The sequence below is a fragment of the Vipera berus genome, assembly GCF_964194415.1.
Source record: "Vipera berus genome assembly, chromosome: 2".
Taxonomy (NCBI): domain Eukaryota; kingdom Metazoa; phylum Chordata; class Lepidosauria; order Squamata; family Viperidae; genus Vipera; species Vipera berus.
In genome coordinates this window covers 60091845-60106819 of record NC_138203.1, presented here as the reverse complement: position 1 = coordinate 60106819, position 14975 = coordinate 60091845, and the positions used below count along the sequence as shown (strand labels likewise).

The 14975-nt window shown below is 38.1% G+C and overlaps 1 protein-coding gene across 3 annotated transcripts in view; it reads left to right on the top strand.

Annotated features, from left to right (window-relative positions):
* Positions 1-11389, top strand: part of SECISBP2 (SECIS binding protein 2) — a 43589-nt gene extending 32200 nt beyond the window's left edge. For 2 of the 3 annotated variants that reach the window (XR_014025498.1, XM_081320552.1), the window contains 2 exons: positions 3038-3236; positions 6641-11389. Coding sequence is in view for 1 of the 3 variants with exons in the window: in XM_081320552.1 (XP_081176678.1) it covers positions 3038-3236; positions 6641-6750 (309 nt within the window). In the remaining 2 variants the exon portion in view is untranslated. The remainder of the gene's footprint in view (positions 1-3037; positions 3237-6640) is intronic. The other variant, XR_014025499.1, reaches the window with a different exon arrangement.
* The last annotated feature ends 3586 nt before the right edge of the window (positions 11390-14975 follow it).

Below are 14975 nucleotides of genomic sequence, written 5' to 3'. Positions count from 1 at the left end.
TATCACTTCTGGAAGCTGCAAAGGGATCTGGAGAAGGAGAACATCAAGAGACTGAGGATGGACAGACAGAGGAGAATGGTGCTGGAGGAGATCAAGCTACAATTTCTTTGGATGATCCTGGAGAGCGGAGGGTGACGCGTGCTGCTTTAAAACGATCAAAAAGAAAATAATAAAAGAGCAAGACCAGCAGAAGTCTATGGAACTTCCACAACGAACATCTAGGAAGTTATCGCAATGGACACGTGGGAAAAGATTTGGGTTAGGAACGTAAAGAGAGAACTTTTATAACATGCTTTATAGATGGCATTTAGATCCTAAAAAGTTTGCAAGTATGTATCCGGACTATCAGCCAAAATGTTGGAGATGTGGAGATGAAGATGTTACATATTTTCATGTATGGTGGACTTGTAAAAAGATCAAGGCTTTTTGGATAAAAATTTGGTGGAATATATTACGGCAGCAAGACTTTTGATAGCTCAGTAATGGAAGAAAGAGGAACTGCCGATTATAGGAGAGTGACTTCAAAGATTTTTGACCTGGCAGAGATGGTGTAGATTTTGGCCTAAGATTTTTCGCAAGAACGTTATATTATGGAATGGAGAAAATGGATTTATAGGGTTAAGAAGTTTCATGTAGCATTTGAATAAGTCTTCTTTCTTTTCTTCTTTTTCTATTTTTGTTTTTCTATTATTTAATATATATATATATATATATTATCCTATATAAGCTAGAGAGGGATGGATTTTAGAGTTTATGGATGTTAGTATATGGTTGTTTATGATTGTTTTTTTTTATATACCTTGTATTTAGCTCTGGGAAGTCGGGGGGGAGGGGGGGAGGGGGGAGAGGTAGGGGGGGAGGGAGAAGGGAGGGGGAGGGGGGATTTTTAAAGGAAAATTGTATGTTAAAACTTTTTAAATAAAAAAAAAAAGTCTTAATTGTTAGTATTGCAACAGCTACTGCTAGCATTTAAAAAGATGCCTGTCAGTAATCCAGGGCATTTTTCTGTGCCCTTAAGTAACTTGGTGCTGGCTCAGGGTTGACTCAGCTTTCCGTCTTTCCAAGGTCTGTAAAATGAGGACCCAGATTGTTGGGGGTAATATGCTGACTCTGCAAACTGCTTAGAGAGGGCTGTAAAGCACTATGAAGCGGTATAAAGTCTAAGCCAGGGGTAGGCAACCTTGGCTCTTTTATGACCCGTGGACTTCAACTCCCAGAATTCCTGAGCCAGCTTATGCTGGCTTAGGAATTCTGGGAGTTGAAGTCCACGAGTCATAAAAGAGCCAAGGTTGCCTACCCCTGGCTCTAAGCGCTGTTGCTGTTGCTATTCTGGTGTTAGAGCAATGCAGAATGGCTTGTTCATGATTACTTCTCAGTTACCTATTGGTTCAGTGCAGATGTCTGCAAGAAGAAAGTTTTTGCCTTCACAGTTACAGGTAACTCTGTTTATTGGATTTATATGCTGCCCATCTCACTCTCGGAAGCAATTCTTTTCAAATAAAAGTTGACTTTCATTGAGTCAGGGCTCTGCACAGAAGACATGGATTGATTAGCAAGCAGGCATTATTGCAGTGAGAAAAGGGTTTTGCCTCAAAGGTGTATATGTCAGATATTCCTTTATAATAATAACTATTGAGTGACATGAAGAAAATTGTGCTTGTGTCTGAAATTTCAGCAAATTACTTCCTCTTTGCTTTCCTACACAAATGCCTTTGTGACTGTAGCAGAGTATTATTTCTAACTTGTTTGAAGAAAGAAATCAGTGCACGTTTCCCATGACCCAATTACTCCATATAATTCAAAACATAATATATTACACCTGTAAACAAGACATACTGAATAAAAACATTTTAAGAAAAGATAATTGATTAATCCATGGTTCCTTACAAGAGAAGATATACATATTTCCCAACTGCCCCCAACTTCCCAAAGTCAGGAAAAATTAATTTTCAATTTAATTTTAGTATCTCCTTCCCACCTTTAGTATCACATGTTCAAATGCCTACTCAATTTGTGTATCTTTGGTGAGGATAAATTATTAAATAACCTAGGGAAATCATTTCAATACCTATGCTAATTGTATGCCTCTAATACAGGGGTGTCAAACTCCCAGCCCACGGGCCGGATACATCATCCGGAAGCCACGCCCACCCCATTGCCGGCAATGGCAAAACTGTCCCGATACGTTGCACAACGTCACATGACGTCGCGAGTTTGACATGTCTGCTCTAATACATCTTTCTCTTGCAGTATCCAACTGTGATTGCCATTGTTGATTTATTAGCATCAGTCCATTCCTTTATATTGGTGCAGCATCTGGGCTGTTTATCAAGATGACAAAATCTTTTGCTGCCTAGTTTAACTTTATATTTCTAGATGATGAACTTATTAAAACCATTAGTATAACAAGTTGCCCTTTGTTCTTATAAATAAGCCCCTATTTCTAAATACTATGCAAGTTACTGATAAATCAAGAAACTTCATGGCTTCAGAATTCCTAAGGTGGACTTTCCCTGAAACAAAAATAAGCAAACTGGTCTTACTTATCTGTACAGTTTTATTTGTATCATGCTCAGTTCATGTAAATAGTGTTTATTTTCACATACAATTATGATCTTGACCACAGAGACATGCAGAGGCACTATAATATGGATTGAATTTTTACATAGGTATCATCGCTACAGTTTTTCTACAACAGTGTTTTGGCTTCAGTGTGCTGCACTTATAGATTCTGATTGCTGGCAGATTTTATATAATGTTACTATACGCAATTTCAGTAGGCAGTTCAAGCACTTTAATTTCCTGTGTTTTATAAAATGCTATTTTCCAAAATCATTTTTGTAGTCCCTTGTGTTTGGTGTTTTAGCCTTTAAAAAAAAACCCAAACCCTTGATTTCCAGATACCATTGAACTTGGGAACACATGACAGCTTGATACTGTTGAGCTGTCTAATCCCTGAACATTGAACTATGCTGTTTTGGGATAATCAGTTATATTATATTATATCAGTGCAAATTTCCCCTTTCTTATAAATTAGGACTACTTTCACAAAATGGTGGAATTGACAATGGAAGCAAGGCTGGCCTACAAGGAGATGATTTCAGCTTTAGAGAAGGAGTCAAGTGAAGAAGTAAAACAAAGTGACTGTACACTCCAAACCCATCAGAAAAAGTATTCTGGACTAGACGTTGTTATAGTGCCCCTTCAAGAGTCTGAAGAGGATGTCCCAAATTACAGTGAGTTTTCAGGGTCTTGGTTTAAATATGTACATTCTTTTCAGTTCATCTGTACATTTTCATTTTTAAGGTGAACAGTTTTTATGATAGCATAGGTACCACAATTCAGTAATTACAGAATGTTCTAGAGAACTCTAGAATGTTCTCTTCTCTCACTACAACCATGCCATTCTTGGAATAATTCAAAATTTTCAAAAGTAAATTTGTTAAACCCAAAGCTGTTTTAGGAGTCTTAGACGTTGAGTTCCGGGAGAATAGAATGTTCTGGAATATTCTTCAGTTGCAAATTTTGCACATTACTTTGTGGTAGCTGAATATGTCATTTAATTCTTCAAATCCTGATGATGTTAATCTGGGTTTGTTAAAGCTAGCTGCAATTTGTGCTTCAATCTTTAGAGTGATGTCAGCGACTGCCTTTTAAACCAGTCTTGCCTTGAGACTTCTGTAGCAGAATACTAAAGTAGTATAATACCCAAAAATAAATACAGGTAATCCTTGAGGTATGACAGGCCATTTAACGAACGTTCAGAATTACAATGTACACCTCAAAAGCTAAATATGAATCTGTTTCAGAGTTACAAATTCTGCAGCCATTCACCCTTATGACCGTCCACAGAGACGCTGCAGCAAATTCCCCCCCCCCCCAATTTCTCTCCCATTCTGCCCAGCCAGGTCCTCGGAGGTGCTGGGCCTGCTTTGCCAACATACTGGGTACCATGCACTCCTCCCCATCCCCACTCCCCTGTCACTCTTTGCTTATCTTTCGATGAGCTCAGGAAGTCAGGGTAGAGAAGGCCGCTCCCTCGTTCGGCCACGTGGCACAATCAAGAAGATGAAATCCAGTCACTTTTGCCTCCGTTGTAATCCTTGTCTCGCCAGCCAGCATAAACCACTAGAATTTTTTCTTTGCTCCGCCAGTGCTAGCTTTACACTAGTGGCACCAGCCAGCATTAATCAGTACAATTTCTTCTTAGTGCTGTCAGCTCTAACTTTACTTTAGTCTTGCGCTGGTAGCGCTAAGAAGAGATGGTAGTGATTTAAGCTGGCCAGAGAGGAAAGGCTTGCATGGAATCAATATATGCATGTTTTCTTAGCGCCACCAGTGCTAGCTTTACGCTACTCTTAATGCTGGTAGAGCAAAGAATAAATCCCATCTCTTTTGCTCCCATGGCAATCCCTTCCTCCCCAGCCAGGGTAAATTACTACTGATTTATGCTAGCTGGGGAGGAAAGGCTTGCAAGGAACCAAAATAGGTGCGATTTCTTCTTAGCGCCATTAGTGTACAGCTAGCACTGGCAGAGCTAAGAAGAAATTCTAGTGGTTTATGCTGGCTGGAGAGGGAAGGATTACAACAGAGGCAAAAGTGACTGGATTTTATCTTCTTGATTGTGCCACATGGCCGAACGAGGGAGCGGCCTTCTCTACCCTGACTTCCTGAGCTTGTCAAAAGATAAGCAAAGAGTAACAGGGGAGTGGGGATGGGGAGGAGTGCATGGTACCCAGTATGTTGGCAAAGCAGGCCCAGTGCCTCTGAGGACCTGGCTGGGCAGAATGGGAGAGAAATGGGGGGGGGGGGTTGCTGCAGCGTCTCTGGATGGTCATAAGGGTGAATGGCTGCAGGGGTGCTGCAGAATTTGTAACTCTGAAACAGATTCATATTTAGCTTTCGAGGTGTGCATTGTAACTCTGAATGTTTGTGAAATGGCCTGTCATACCGCAAACAGTGATGGGCTGGAGTATGGAGGAGGCCCATAGGGCTTTGGGGAAACCAAGGGGCAGGAGGCAGAGCATGGGGTATCTTAAGAGGGTGGAGGAGGCCTCCTGGGAGTGCCTGGGCCTGCACTAGGCCTCCCTCGGTTTCTCCCATCCCTGACTCACCCCATGCTCTACCTAATGACCTAATGAATGCATTGGGGAAACCAGGGGCAGGGAGGTTATTAGGTATTTCATTTAATGTAGTCCTTGATGTCCGGCATGGATGGGCAGGCTCCATTACTGTCATAAGTCAAGGACTATCTGTACTACAGATATCCAGAATGGAGACTGCCTCTTTAGGAGAAACCAAGCAAAACCACATTTACCTTGTTGGTTTCATTTGTGATAGAATGTGTATTTAAAGTTGAATACCCTTCTCAGAGTTATGTTTGGTATCACTTATAAGAAAAGATTGAATCAGTGCTCTAGATTCTTCCACCACCGTACTTGTTTTATTTCTTCATTTCTGATAGCAGTGATTCTTCTGAACCCAGGCCATATTGTGCTGTACTGACCAAGAAATATGTTAATACAAGGGTCTCCAGCCCCTGGTCCACAACCTGTTAGGAACTGGGCCTCGCAAGCAGCGGGAAAGCAAGCGAAGCGAGTGCATGCATGTGCTCTAGGTTGCATGCAAAACCATTCCCCACCCACCCTCTCAGGTCCATGAAAAAAATTGTCTTTCACAAAACTGGTCCCTGATGCCAGAAAGGTTGGAACTGCTGTATTAATATATTAGATAGGACAGATTAGCAACTATTTTTTATAGGATGATGTGTTGCTCTTTACTTCCTTCAAGAATTCTTGTGCCTGAAGTATTGAACCATTCAACTAATACCTGAATGCTGCCAAAGAGTGTTTTCTAGTTTTTATTCTTCATGATCTAGTTATTGGTGCCATCAGCAGCTTTTGGTGGTATTTGTATAGTGTTCCACTTTTGCTAATTAAGTCATCTTCCTTGTGTCAAGTTCAACTTCTGATGATTCTATGGAAGCATTAATCTAGATTTCATACAACATTATAGCAGTGGCTTGTGATTTTTGTTGTTGTTGTTGTTGTCTTCCCATTCTAGCCCTGCTGATCCTTTTCAGATAACCTATCCAACCCTGCTTTTTGAGATCATCCAAAGTTGTCTAAATTCTGCCACCCGTTTGGGCACTTTATCTGATAAATTGTCTCAAATGATGGATTAATTAGAATCTTATTGGGAACATGGATGGCCTACAAGCTGTCTTACATAGCTTTTAAAGTGATAATTAAAAATATTATTTTAACCAAACTGTTATTTAGCATATAGTCGATGTTCTTAATAAATGAAAACACTCATTTCATAAAAAATAGCCCTATTATAATGGATTGTTATTTATAGTTTCCTTCATTAGAAAACTATCATTTTATTTATGAATGATTATGCGTATTTTTGTGAGCCTGGATCAATACAAGACCTGCAAGATTTGAGTAGGAAATAGTTACTAGTTAGCTACCCTGAGGAACCATTTTTCCAACTTTAGTATTCTCAAAAGCATAGTAATACATGCCTTCCTGCCTTTTATGTTATAGCCTTTGTAAGAACTAGAGTCCATAATTGTTGTTCATATGCCTTTGCCCAGAGGAAAATCTTTTTGTGTTTTGTTTGTTTGCACCTCTAGTTAAGATCTGGAAGCAAAAGCTTGAAGAGGAATATAATCCTTACGTTCTGGAGCTGGAAAAACTGTCAACCTCTGGCATGTTGCCCTTGGGTGTTGAGGAGCCTCAGTAAATCAAGACTACCTTCTTTGGCATTATTGACTTTTACTTTATGTCTCTGTGTTTGTGTGAGTGTATATAGATTTGTAAATAGCGAATTATCTAAATTTAATTATCTGTAACATAGGATATAAAACCCACAGTTGAATTTCTGAGATAATTTAATGCCAAAGAATTCAGAGCCATTAACTTCCCTTCGAGGGTAGACTCAGCGAAAGTGCTTGGCTCATCCAAATGGAATACAGAATGAGTCAGGAATTGAATCTGGTTTGTTTGTATTTTCATATAGCAATACTGTAAAGAAATCACCTTTAGCTGAATGCCAGACTGTTAACTCTGCTCTGTATAAGCACAGAGTCTCCAATCACTGTTCTCATAATTTCCTATAATTATATCACTTAAGTCTGGATTGATACAAATGAGCTGCATTATCCTTGTAAGTGGTATCTTTTTCTCTGTGTGATAGCTGTGCATAAAATAGTAATATGAGATGAAAAAAGAGAAGGGAACACCCTTGATTTTTCTCCCAGACATTATTGTAAATATATATAAAATATGCTAACACATAATGATTGTTTGGATATATGCAAATTAGCAAAACAAAAATGCAATACTGCCACCTGGTTTATTTTGTGATGGAGCAATTTGGTGTAGGTCATGGGTGTGTAATTAAAAGATGGTAGAAGCAAAGTGGAATTATTAAATACATAGAGAATAATCATTAATTTATTGGTACTGTATTTTCCTATTCTGTCCCATTATAGAACTTTTGAGGACCGTGTACAGCCTTGGAGTCTACAAATATATTTATTGCTAATATCCTGAATGGGGTCCTCTCAACTGTCAACTAAACCTTCAACAGTTTGTTAAATATTGATGGTAGATTACAGTCATGTGTGGCGAGGTGGCCTAGTGGTGAAGATGCTGATGTCAAGGGGAAGTGTAACTTCATATGTAAAACTAATTGGTGAATGTGATTTATGACGTGTAATTAGGGGAGGGAGATTGTGCAGGATATGACTTATCAAGGAGAGGAGAGGTCAGATTCTGGCATCCCTCCATGAGTGCGGATGTTTTGTTTCATTACTAAGACTTTTTAGATAGATAATGCCTGCAATTTGTTTGAACTGTCTCATTTAGCGGAACCATGACATCTGATCTCCCAATCCTAGGTAGCAGCAGATATTTCTCTCCTAGGGTGCAAAGAAAAAAAAAAATCTGCTGTAAACTTCACGTGCTGTTAGGAAGAGTGTCCAACCAGTAAAATGCTCAGCTCCATCGCCCTGACTCTACTCCAGATTAAGGGATTACAGGTTTGTAAAAGGGAGTTTGGTGGTATAGTCATAGATACAGAAAAGGTTCGTCATAAGATAGCTTACTTTTTTGTATACAAAGTAATTTCTCTGTTAATGGCTATCTTTAGAAAGTTAGCAGGATTCTGTTGTACAGAAAGAGGGCAGCAGTGCAAGACGAGAAGCAGGCGATGTGAAATGACTTGAGTTTACTAAGCATGCTTTTCTACAGTTTTGCTCATATATCCATGATAAAGGCACAGCTCAATTTAGCAGAGAAAAAAAATGTAAAGGGTCATTGTGTGAGCAGCTGCCGGTTGCATGAAGGGAGCTTTGCACCTGTGCATGTTCTCACCCGCCACTTGTGTAGCCCGGTTCCAAACAGGTCACACACCGGTAGTGGGCTGCAGCTCAGCAGTTGAGGACCCCTGTCTTAAAAATCCAGTCTCTTGTATTAGCTTTCCAGACCCCAAGTAAACTTAGAAGCTGGAGAGAAGTTAGCCTGATCTATCGGCATAACTTTTTTTTTTCTCCAATGGAGCCAGAAGTTTGGTTTTAACCAGAAGAACCAATTGTGTGGGAGTTCGACACCCCTTGCTCAGAAGGTTTAGCCATTCTTATTTTTGCCAGAGGGATATGGAGGATAATTCTATTTTGGGCCACTTTATGATAAGCTTTCCAATATTTCTGTGTCTTGAGACAACTGAATAATTGTACAACTGTAAAACAACTTCGTTTGCAGTATGCCTCTTATATTGCAAAAAATGTTTGCACTAAAATAACATCGGGTATTGATGCTATTACTGGCCAGTTTCACAGAGAAAATGCTGCTTTTCTTATGTACTTCTTTGTGTGCCTTTTAAAAAGTGGAAATTTTCACTGTAATTTTCATAACATTCCAGTCGTACTTGCGATTTCCAAATCCTATTTGCTCCTTTATTAGTGATTACATTCGATAAGTACTGATAAGGGAATTTGGTTAAAGTTTTTATATCTTCCTTCAACAAAAACTGATACAATAAAAATCTTCCTTCATTATTAGTGCAGGTTATTGGGGCAAGTTGTCTTTTGCCAAGGAATGCACTTAACATTTTTTAAAAACAGTGGGTTTTTTTTTCATTGTTCATCAAATTTTGAAAACATATCTTTCTTACTTAAAAAGTTGTCAGGTTTTTAGTAAGAAGTTTTATGTTTTAATGTGGAAACTGCACCACTAATTTTGAACAATTGTGGTTGGAAGATATTCTGGTGGATGCAAAAAAAAAGAGAATTGGAGAGCATCTGTAAGCTACCTCGATCTATAATAAAATATCTTAAAAGTCACTGCTGTGTTATAACACTGGAGATAGCATAAGATAGTTCGAACTGTGATTCTTTGTAATATTTTTCTAGTCAGCAACACTTTCTACATTTCCTAGCAAACGAAAGTTATCATTTCTGGCATTATTTAAGGTAGTTTTCTATTCTATAGCAAGAAGTTGTGAATTGTCATTGGGTTCTCTGTATATTGAAATACGCAGTTTTGAAGATAGAATGGGGGAACAGGAAAACCCTTCATCTAAGCATGGGTCCAGAATGGGGCCAGCATGTGTGCCTCAAGGATTTGGTAAGATTACGGATAATTGGGAATGATGTAATTTACCGTGTGGCATCACTATGAATTTCTGCATATTCTGTAAAAATTCTGTGAATTCGGCTAACAGAAATTTAAAACCCAGGGAAGCCGATTTCATCTTGTTTGACTTGAGTGGATGACTTGATTTAATATGTGGTTGTATTCTACACATCCATAGAAGACTGATCACACAGTATGTTTTAGCAACTCTTCTACCAGGTTTCCAAGCGAAGTTTGTAAACTGAAGCAAAGTGTTTTGCATGTGAATTGGCGTAACTTAGCTCTGAGCAAGATAATTGTGCAATTTTAGCTAGTCATACTCCATCTTCACCTTTAGGTATAGTGTGGTTGTGGCAGTTGCAGAGTTTTCATTTACTTTTGTCAAAATATATATTTAATTGTTAAAAGAAAACTGTTTTGTATTACTTGATTCAGCAGATCAATCATTTTAGGCTTCAGAATGACAACTTGGTTATAAAAATCCACTTGAAGAAATAATTGAATGTTTCAGAAGTTATTTGCAGGCATAATCCATTTTACTCAAAGGGTTCCACAGGCAACTAACCAGACTAAACTGAAAGAGCTACCTTGCCAGAATTATATTGTCTTAATAAATATATAGTGCAGTGAAATTCCATGTACTTTACAGTTAGCCCAGCTGGAATTGTTGTTTTGAATAGGCAAAAACCGAAGTCATTGGTCATGGAATTCATTAAATATCGGGTAATGCAGTCATGCACATCATGTAACATTCTTTTTCTCAGCATGGGGATATTTACCAAGCACTTGATAGCAGCACTTCAGTAGACACTGTTCATATCAGCTGATAAAGTAACAGGCTATTTTCACTGCTGTCTTCTGCTCTAGAATGATTGATGCACGGGTCATACCTGATCTAGTTCGATGTCAGAGTATCTTTTTCAAGAACACTTTTAGCATCTCACACTGCCATTTTTGTTGCAACTGTCCTAAATAAATATGAACCAGAAGAAGCCTTTTAATTATGAGTAATATACAGTAATAGATTTAACAGCTTGTCCCTGAGCTTGCTGATCATAAATCTTACTTTCTACATGGAATTAAGTATTTGCATGTTCACCTCAAATTCTCAATTTCAATTCAGTTTTTATTATAGTCATGGACCACTACACCAACTTCTCAATAAACTAGTAAGCATGCAATTCATAAAAGTGCACTCTGAACTACTACAGTCATATTAGACTGCTGTGGGTCCTTTGAATTGGCTCTGTGAGCATTCTGGAATAAGGATTTTATGATGAAAGTGAGCTAACAATATGGGTTTTCTTCAGTGTATTTGCTGCTTTTGGCAATATGAATTCGGTGGAGTGCCTAAGGGTGAATCATGAAAGTACAAGAAAGATGATCTGGATATAGAAAAACATCCAAACTATCGCTAGCTATTGCCAATGTGGCAATTGAGAAAAATAACAGGTTGGTTTGCCAGGTTTCAAAATAACTAATATGAATTTAGAAATGATAACTGACCAGCCCGAGACTTCCCAAATAATGTTGTACGTTGTGACTTGCAGTGTTTCTGTTTTGTGGCGAAAATGCTAACAGTGCTGCACTAAGACAATTCTGACAATTTCTTCTAGGCAACCTGCCAAAATGAAATGCCCTTCCTTCATCTAAACAAAATGCAAATCCACCTGCCCTGTATGTAACACCTACCAATATATTTTTCCAATTTTCCAACAGTTTCTCATGATCACCAATAACACTTCTCCAGCTAGCAAACTCTCTTGACCAGGTGTCTTGATAGTTGCTACCTAAAAATAGTAAGCAATGGAGGGAGGGATTTGGGTTAGATGCTTATTAAACATTCAAATATTTATATTTTTTTAAAATTATATAATATGTTCCCTTATAAAGATCTAGGGCAAGCATATGATGCTATGAAAATATTTAACGTTTACATAGCCGTTCAAATAATCGATTAGCAAGGATGTTACTTATTTTGTAAGCTTTATTTAGATAAAAAGGGAGTTATCTAAAAGCAACTTAGTATATTGTGCAATAACACTGATAGAAAAATATTTCTAGCTAGAGCCCAGGCACCCACACGTGCTCATTTCAGCATTTTTGTGTTAAATTATCGGGAGGCTGCCAAGTTTTCTTCTGCTCAGCAACAATGCAGCTGCATCCTTTAACCACAACTGCTAATTTTGCATAGATGCCAATTTGCTTGTGTTGGAACAAGTCAGCATTCTTGACATCATTAATCTGTGTATTCCCACTGGGTCCCCTTTTTGTTACCTGAAATGAGCAGCCAATCTGGCCCATTAGGTTTGATCAGCTCATGACTTTCTGCTTCAGGGTTCTTTGTGAGTAGCATTGGCTTTAGAGCTCTGTGTGACATCTTGAAATCTGAAGAAAAAAAAGTCACTGCCCAAAAGAGACCCGTTACCTTCTACAGTGATAGAAGAGGTAGAAGCTTTGTTCCCAGATTTTGAGATCAGCAGGCAAGTGTATTCTGAATTGTGTGCTATGGCATCTTTCACCCAGCTTAAGAGATGCACTCGCCCGTTGGACAGCACGTGGGTTTGCTCTTTCACACAGTTTGCCATTTTTTGCCCATTTTTTTTCCATACAAAATGTGCGTCTCTGGACCCTGTGGAAAAGTGGTCAGTCATACAAGTAGGACAAGTGAAAACTCAAAGATATTGCAAAGTCGCCCTGGAACAGGTGGATACTCTATATTTTTGCATCTTCTAGAAATCCTGAGGTCTTCCAAAGTCTAGTGAAAAATCGATAAAAGAAACACTATTTCCCAGATATTTTGGTGATTAACTGAACATCCAATGGAAGTGCCCTTGCCGCCTTTCACCCACCTGCATGATGTCATAATCCCATTGCCATGCCTTCTGCACTCATTATCTTCTAGATTTCTTAAAAACAGCTTTCAAAGGTTAGGGTTAGGTCCAAGCTTATTTTATTAGTTGAACTAACTGGTAAGTATTTTTCCCTCTGGAAACCAGTTGCTCCATAAATAGACAGGAGCCATCATCCAAAAGCCATAATGCAATGGTGCTTCCCCTAATACTCAACAGCTTTCCACTGTTATCATCTGAAGACTTCAGTTTAGCTGTAAGCATTCTTTCTCCCGATCATTTCTTGAGCCCTTCAATTGAGCTAATATAATAGATGTATATCCTGCCTTTAATCCAATATGGAATACAGTACAAGCAAGCCCACTTTCAATCTAGCCTTTCTCCAAAGGTGCAAGGAGAAAGACGTACTGAAGATGTAGTAGAACGAGCACAAAACCCAAAGCTAGAAATGGCAGCTCAGATCCTCACAACTCCTCCGAAGAGTGCTACCAAATCATCCTTTTAGTATATTTAATTGTATTGTCCTGAATTAGTTTCTTTTGTCTTGAGCCCACATCTGTTTTGGTAAATATGATCCCTGATATACTATTTTTTTTAAAAAAAAGATTGACCCTTGGCCCTACAGAAATTACAAATGCTTGCTCCAAAATATATTTACGTTGGATGTGTCCCTCACAATTCATAATATGTCATATTAAATCAGTTGGTTCTCAAAATTTGTGTTCAAAGGTACTGAAATAATGCTCTAAGCAGAACTTTGAATATATAGAGGCAAAATACAAACCCTCTAATTGTGGAATCGGGTTGAAATCATTTCCCTTGAAATCATTTCCCACACATTGTTCACCAATATTTCTTCTGCATGTTGAATTTTACAATTTTTTTAAAAAAAGTGCATTGCACATTTCCTTTTTACATACCCGAAATCATTTCCCTTTTTCTAGTATTTTGGGAGAGGTTTTCACCTAAGCTTTGAGAATTGAAAAAACATTCATGTTGGATGCAAACCATTGCATTGCAGTTCCAATGGCACCACAATCTCAGGTTATTTTCACATTGTCAGTGCTCTTGGGAGCCATTCAAAAACTATTCATTCCTATAACTCCTTTCTCAAGCAGACTATCCCAAAGAAATATCTTCTGATCCAGCTGACACCCTTCTGGTAGCTTCCCAAACAGCAACTTGGGGTGTGACTGAAGAAGGGCTAATCAGGCAGCTTTCCTCATTTTCCCATGAAGGCTTCAGAGTCTCCAAAACAGGATTTTCCCCTGTTTCAGCACAAACAACTTCTATTTTCTCAGTAGGAGCAATTTTCTTTTGACTTTAAATGAAGGTCTAATAGATACTAATTTTCAATTGCATAAATACATCTTTCAACAATGATCATAAAAAGAGTGAGCACAATTAATACCCCAAAAATACTTCACACTGGCAGTTGTAACCATTATCTATCTCTTCTGCAACTTAAGGTATTCCAGATATATTAGTCTGCAACTTTCCATGTTCCTAAAACACCATAGGTAATGGCCATGGGTTTTGTCATCGGCAAAAAGTATGTAAAAAGGAAATGTGCAATGAACTTTTTAAAAAAAATTGTAAAATTCAACATGCAGAAGAAATATTGGTGAACAATGTGAGTATAATCAGATCTCTAAGCCATACTGGCTTAATTTCTAAAATTCCTAAAATGTTTTGTATTTACATTTCTATCTGCAGTAAATGTTTTGGCAAATTAAATAGACACCCAAAAAGTTGATATAAAAGTTGGTATTGTGTTTGAATTTAGGTTTGTAAGATATAATTCATGTTGATGAATGGCATTAGTGGAAATGATTTTATAGATCAGGACATGGCAATGAACCATTAAACTCAAGCCTGTTGGATAGCCTTGAATATTGTATGTTTCATTAAAGGAAAATCAATGTTACTTACTCATTTCTCTTCATGTTTCAATGATGCTTGTAAAATTAAAAAAATATTAATGATTATCAAATGCAAAAGTCACATGTCAATTTAAAATGCTCGTTAAAGTGAGATCTCAAATTATATGCCTGGAATCCCTAGACCATCCAAATACTGCTCAATGACTCCCAGCAAAAGGAAAACATGTCAGTATATTTCTTCTAGTGTTTACTGGCATATGCACCCCACATTTCCTTTGCAGGTACATATGCTGCATGAAATAGAAAACAGAAGGGGGAAAAGGCTTCTGATCTAGGGTAATAAATTTGCAAAATATGGAGACATACGCTTGCAATATAAAACAGGCACATTTTAAATCAGTGCTGAATTTAAATAAAAAGCTGATTGTATCTAAGTCTATTAGGGCTCCAGCATTGCACACCAACATCTGAGCCAAGTACTCCTTTTCACACCAGAAAAGTGCAGTGCAGTTACGATTTAAGCTGCGCTCCATGTCATAATGCAGAAGCTAACCTCTCACTTTTAAGGTTGCAGATCTATCTGTATTTACATGAGA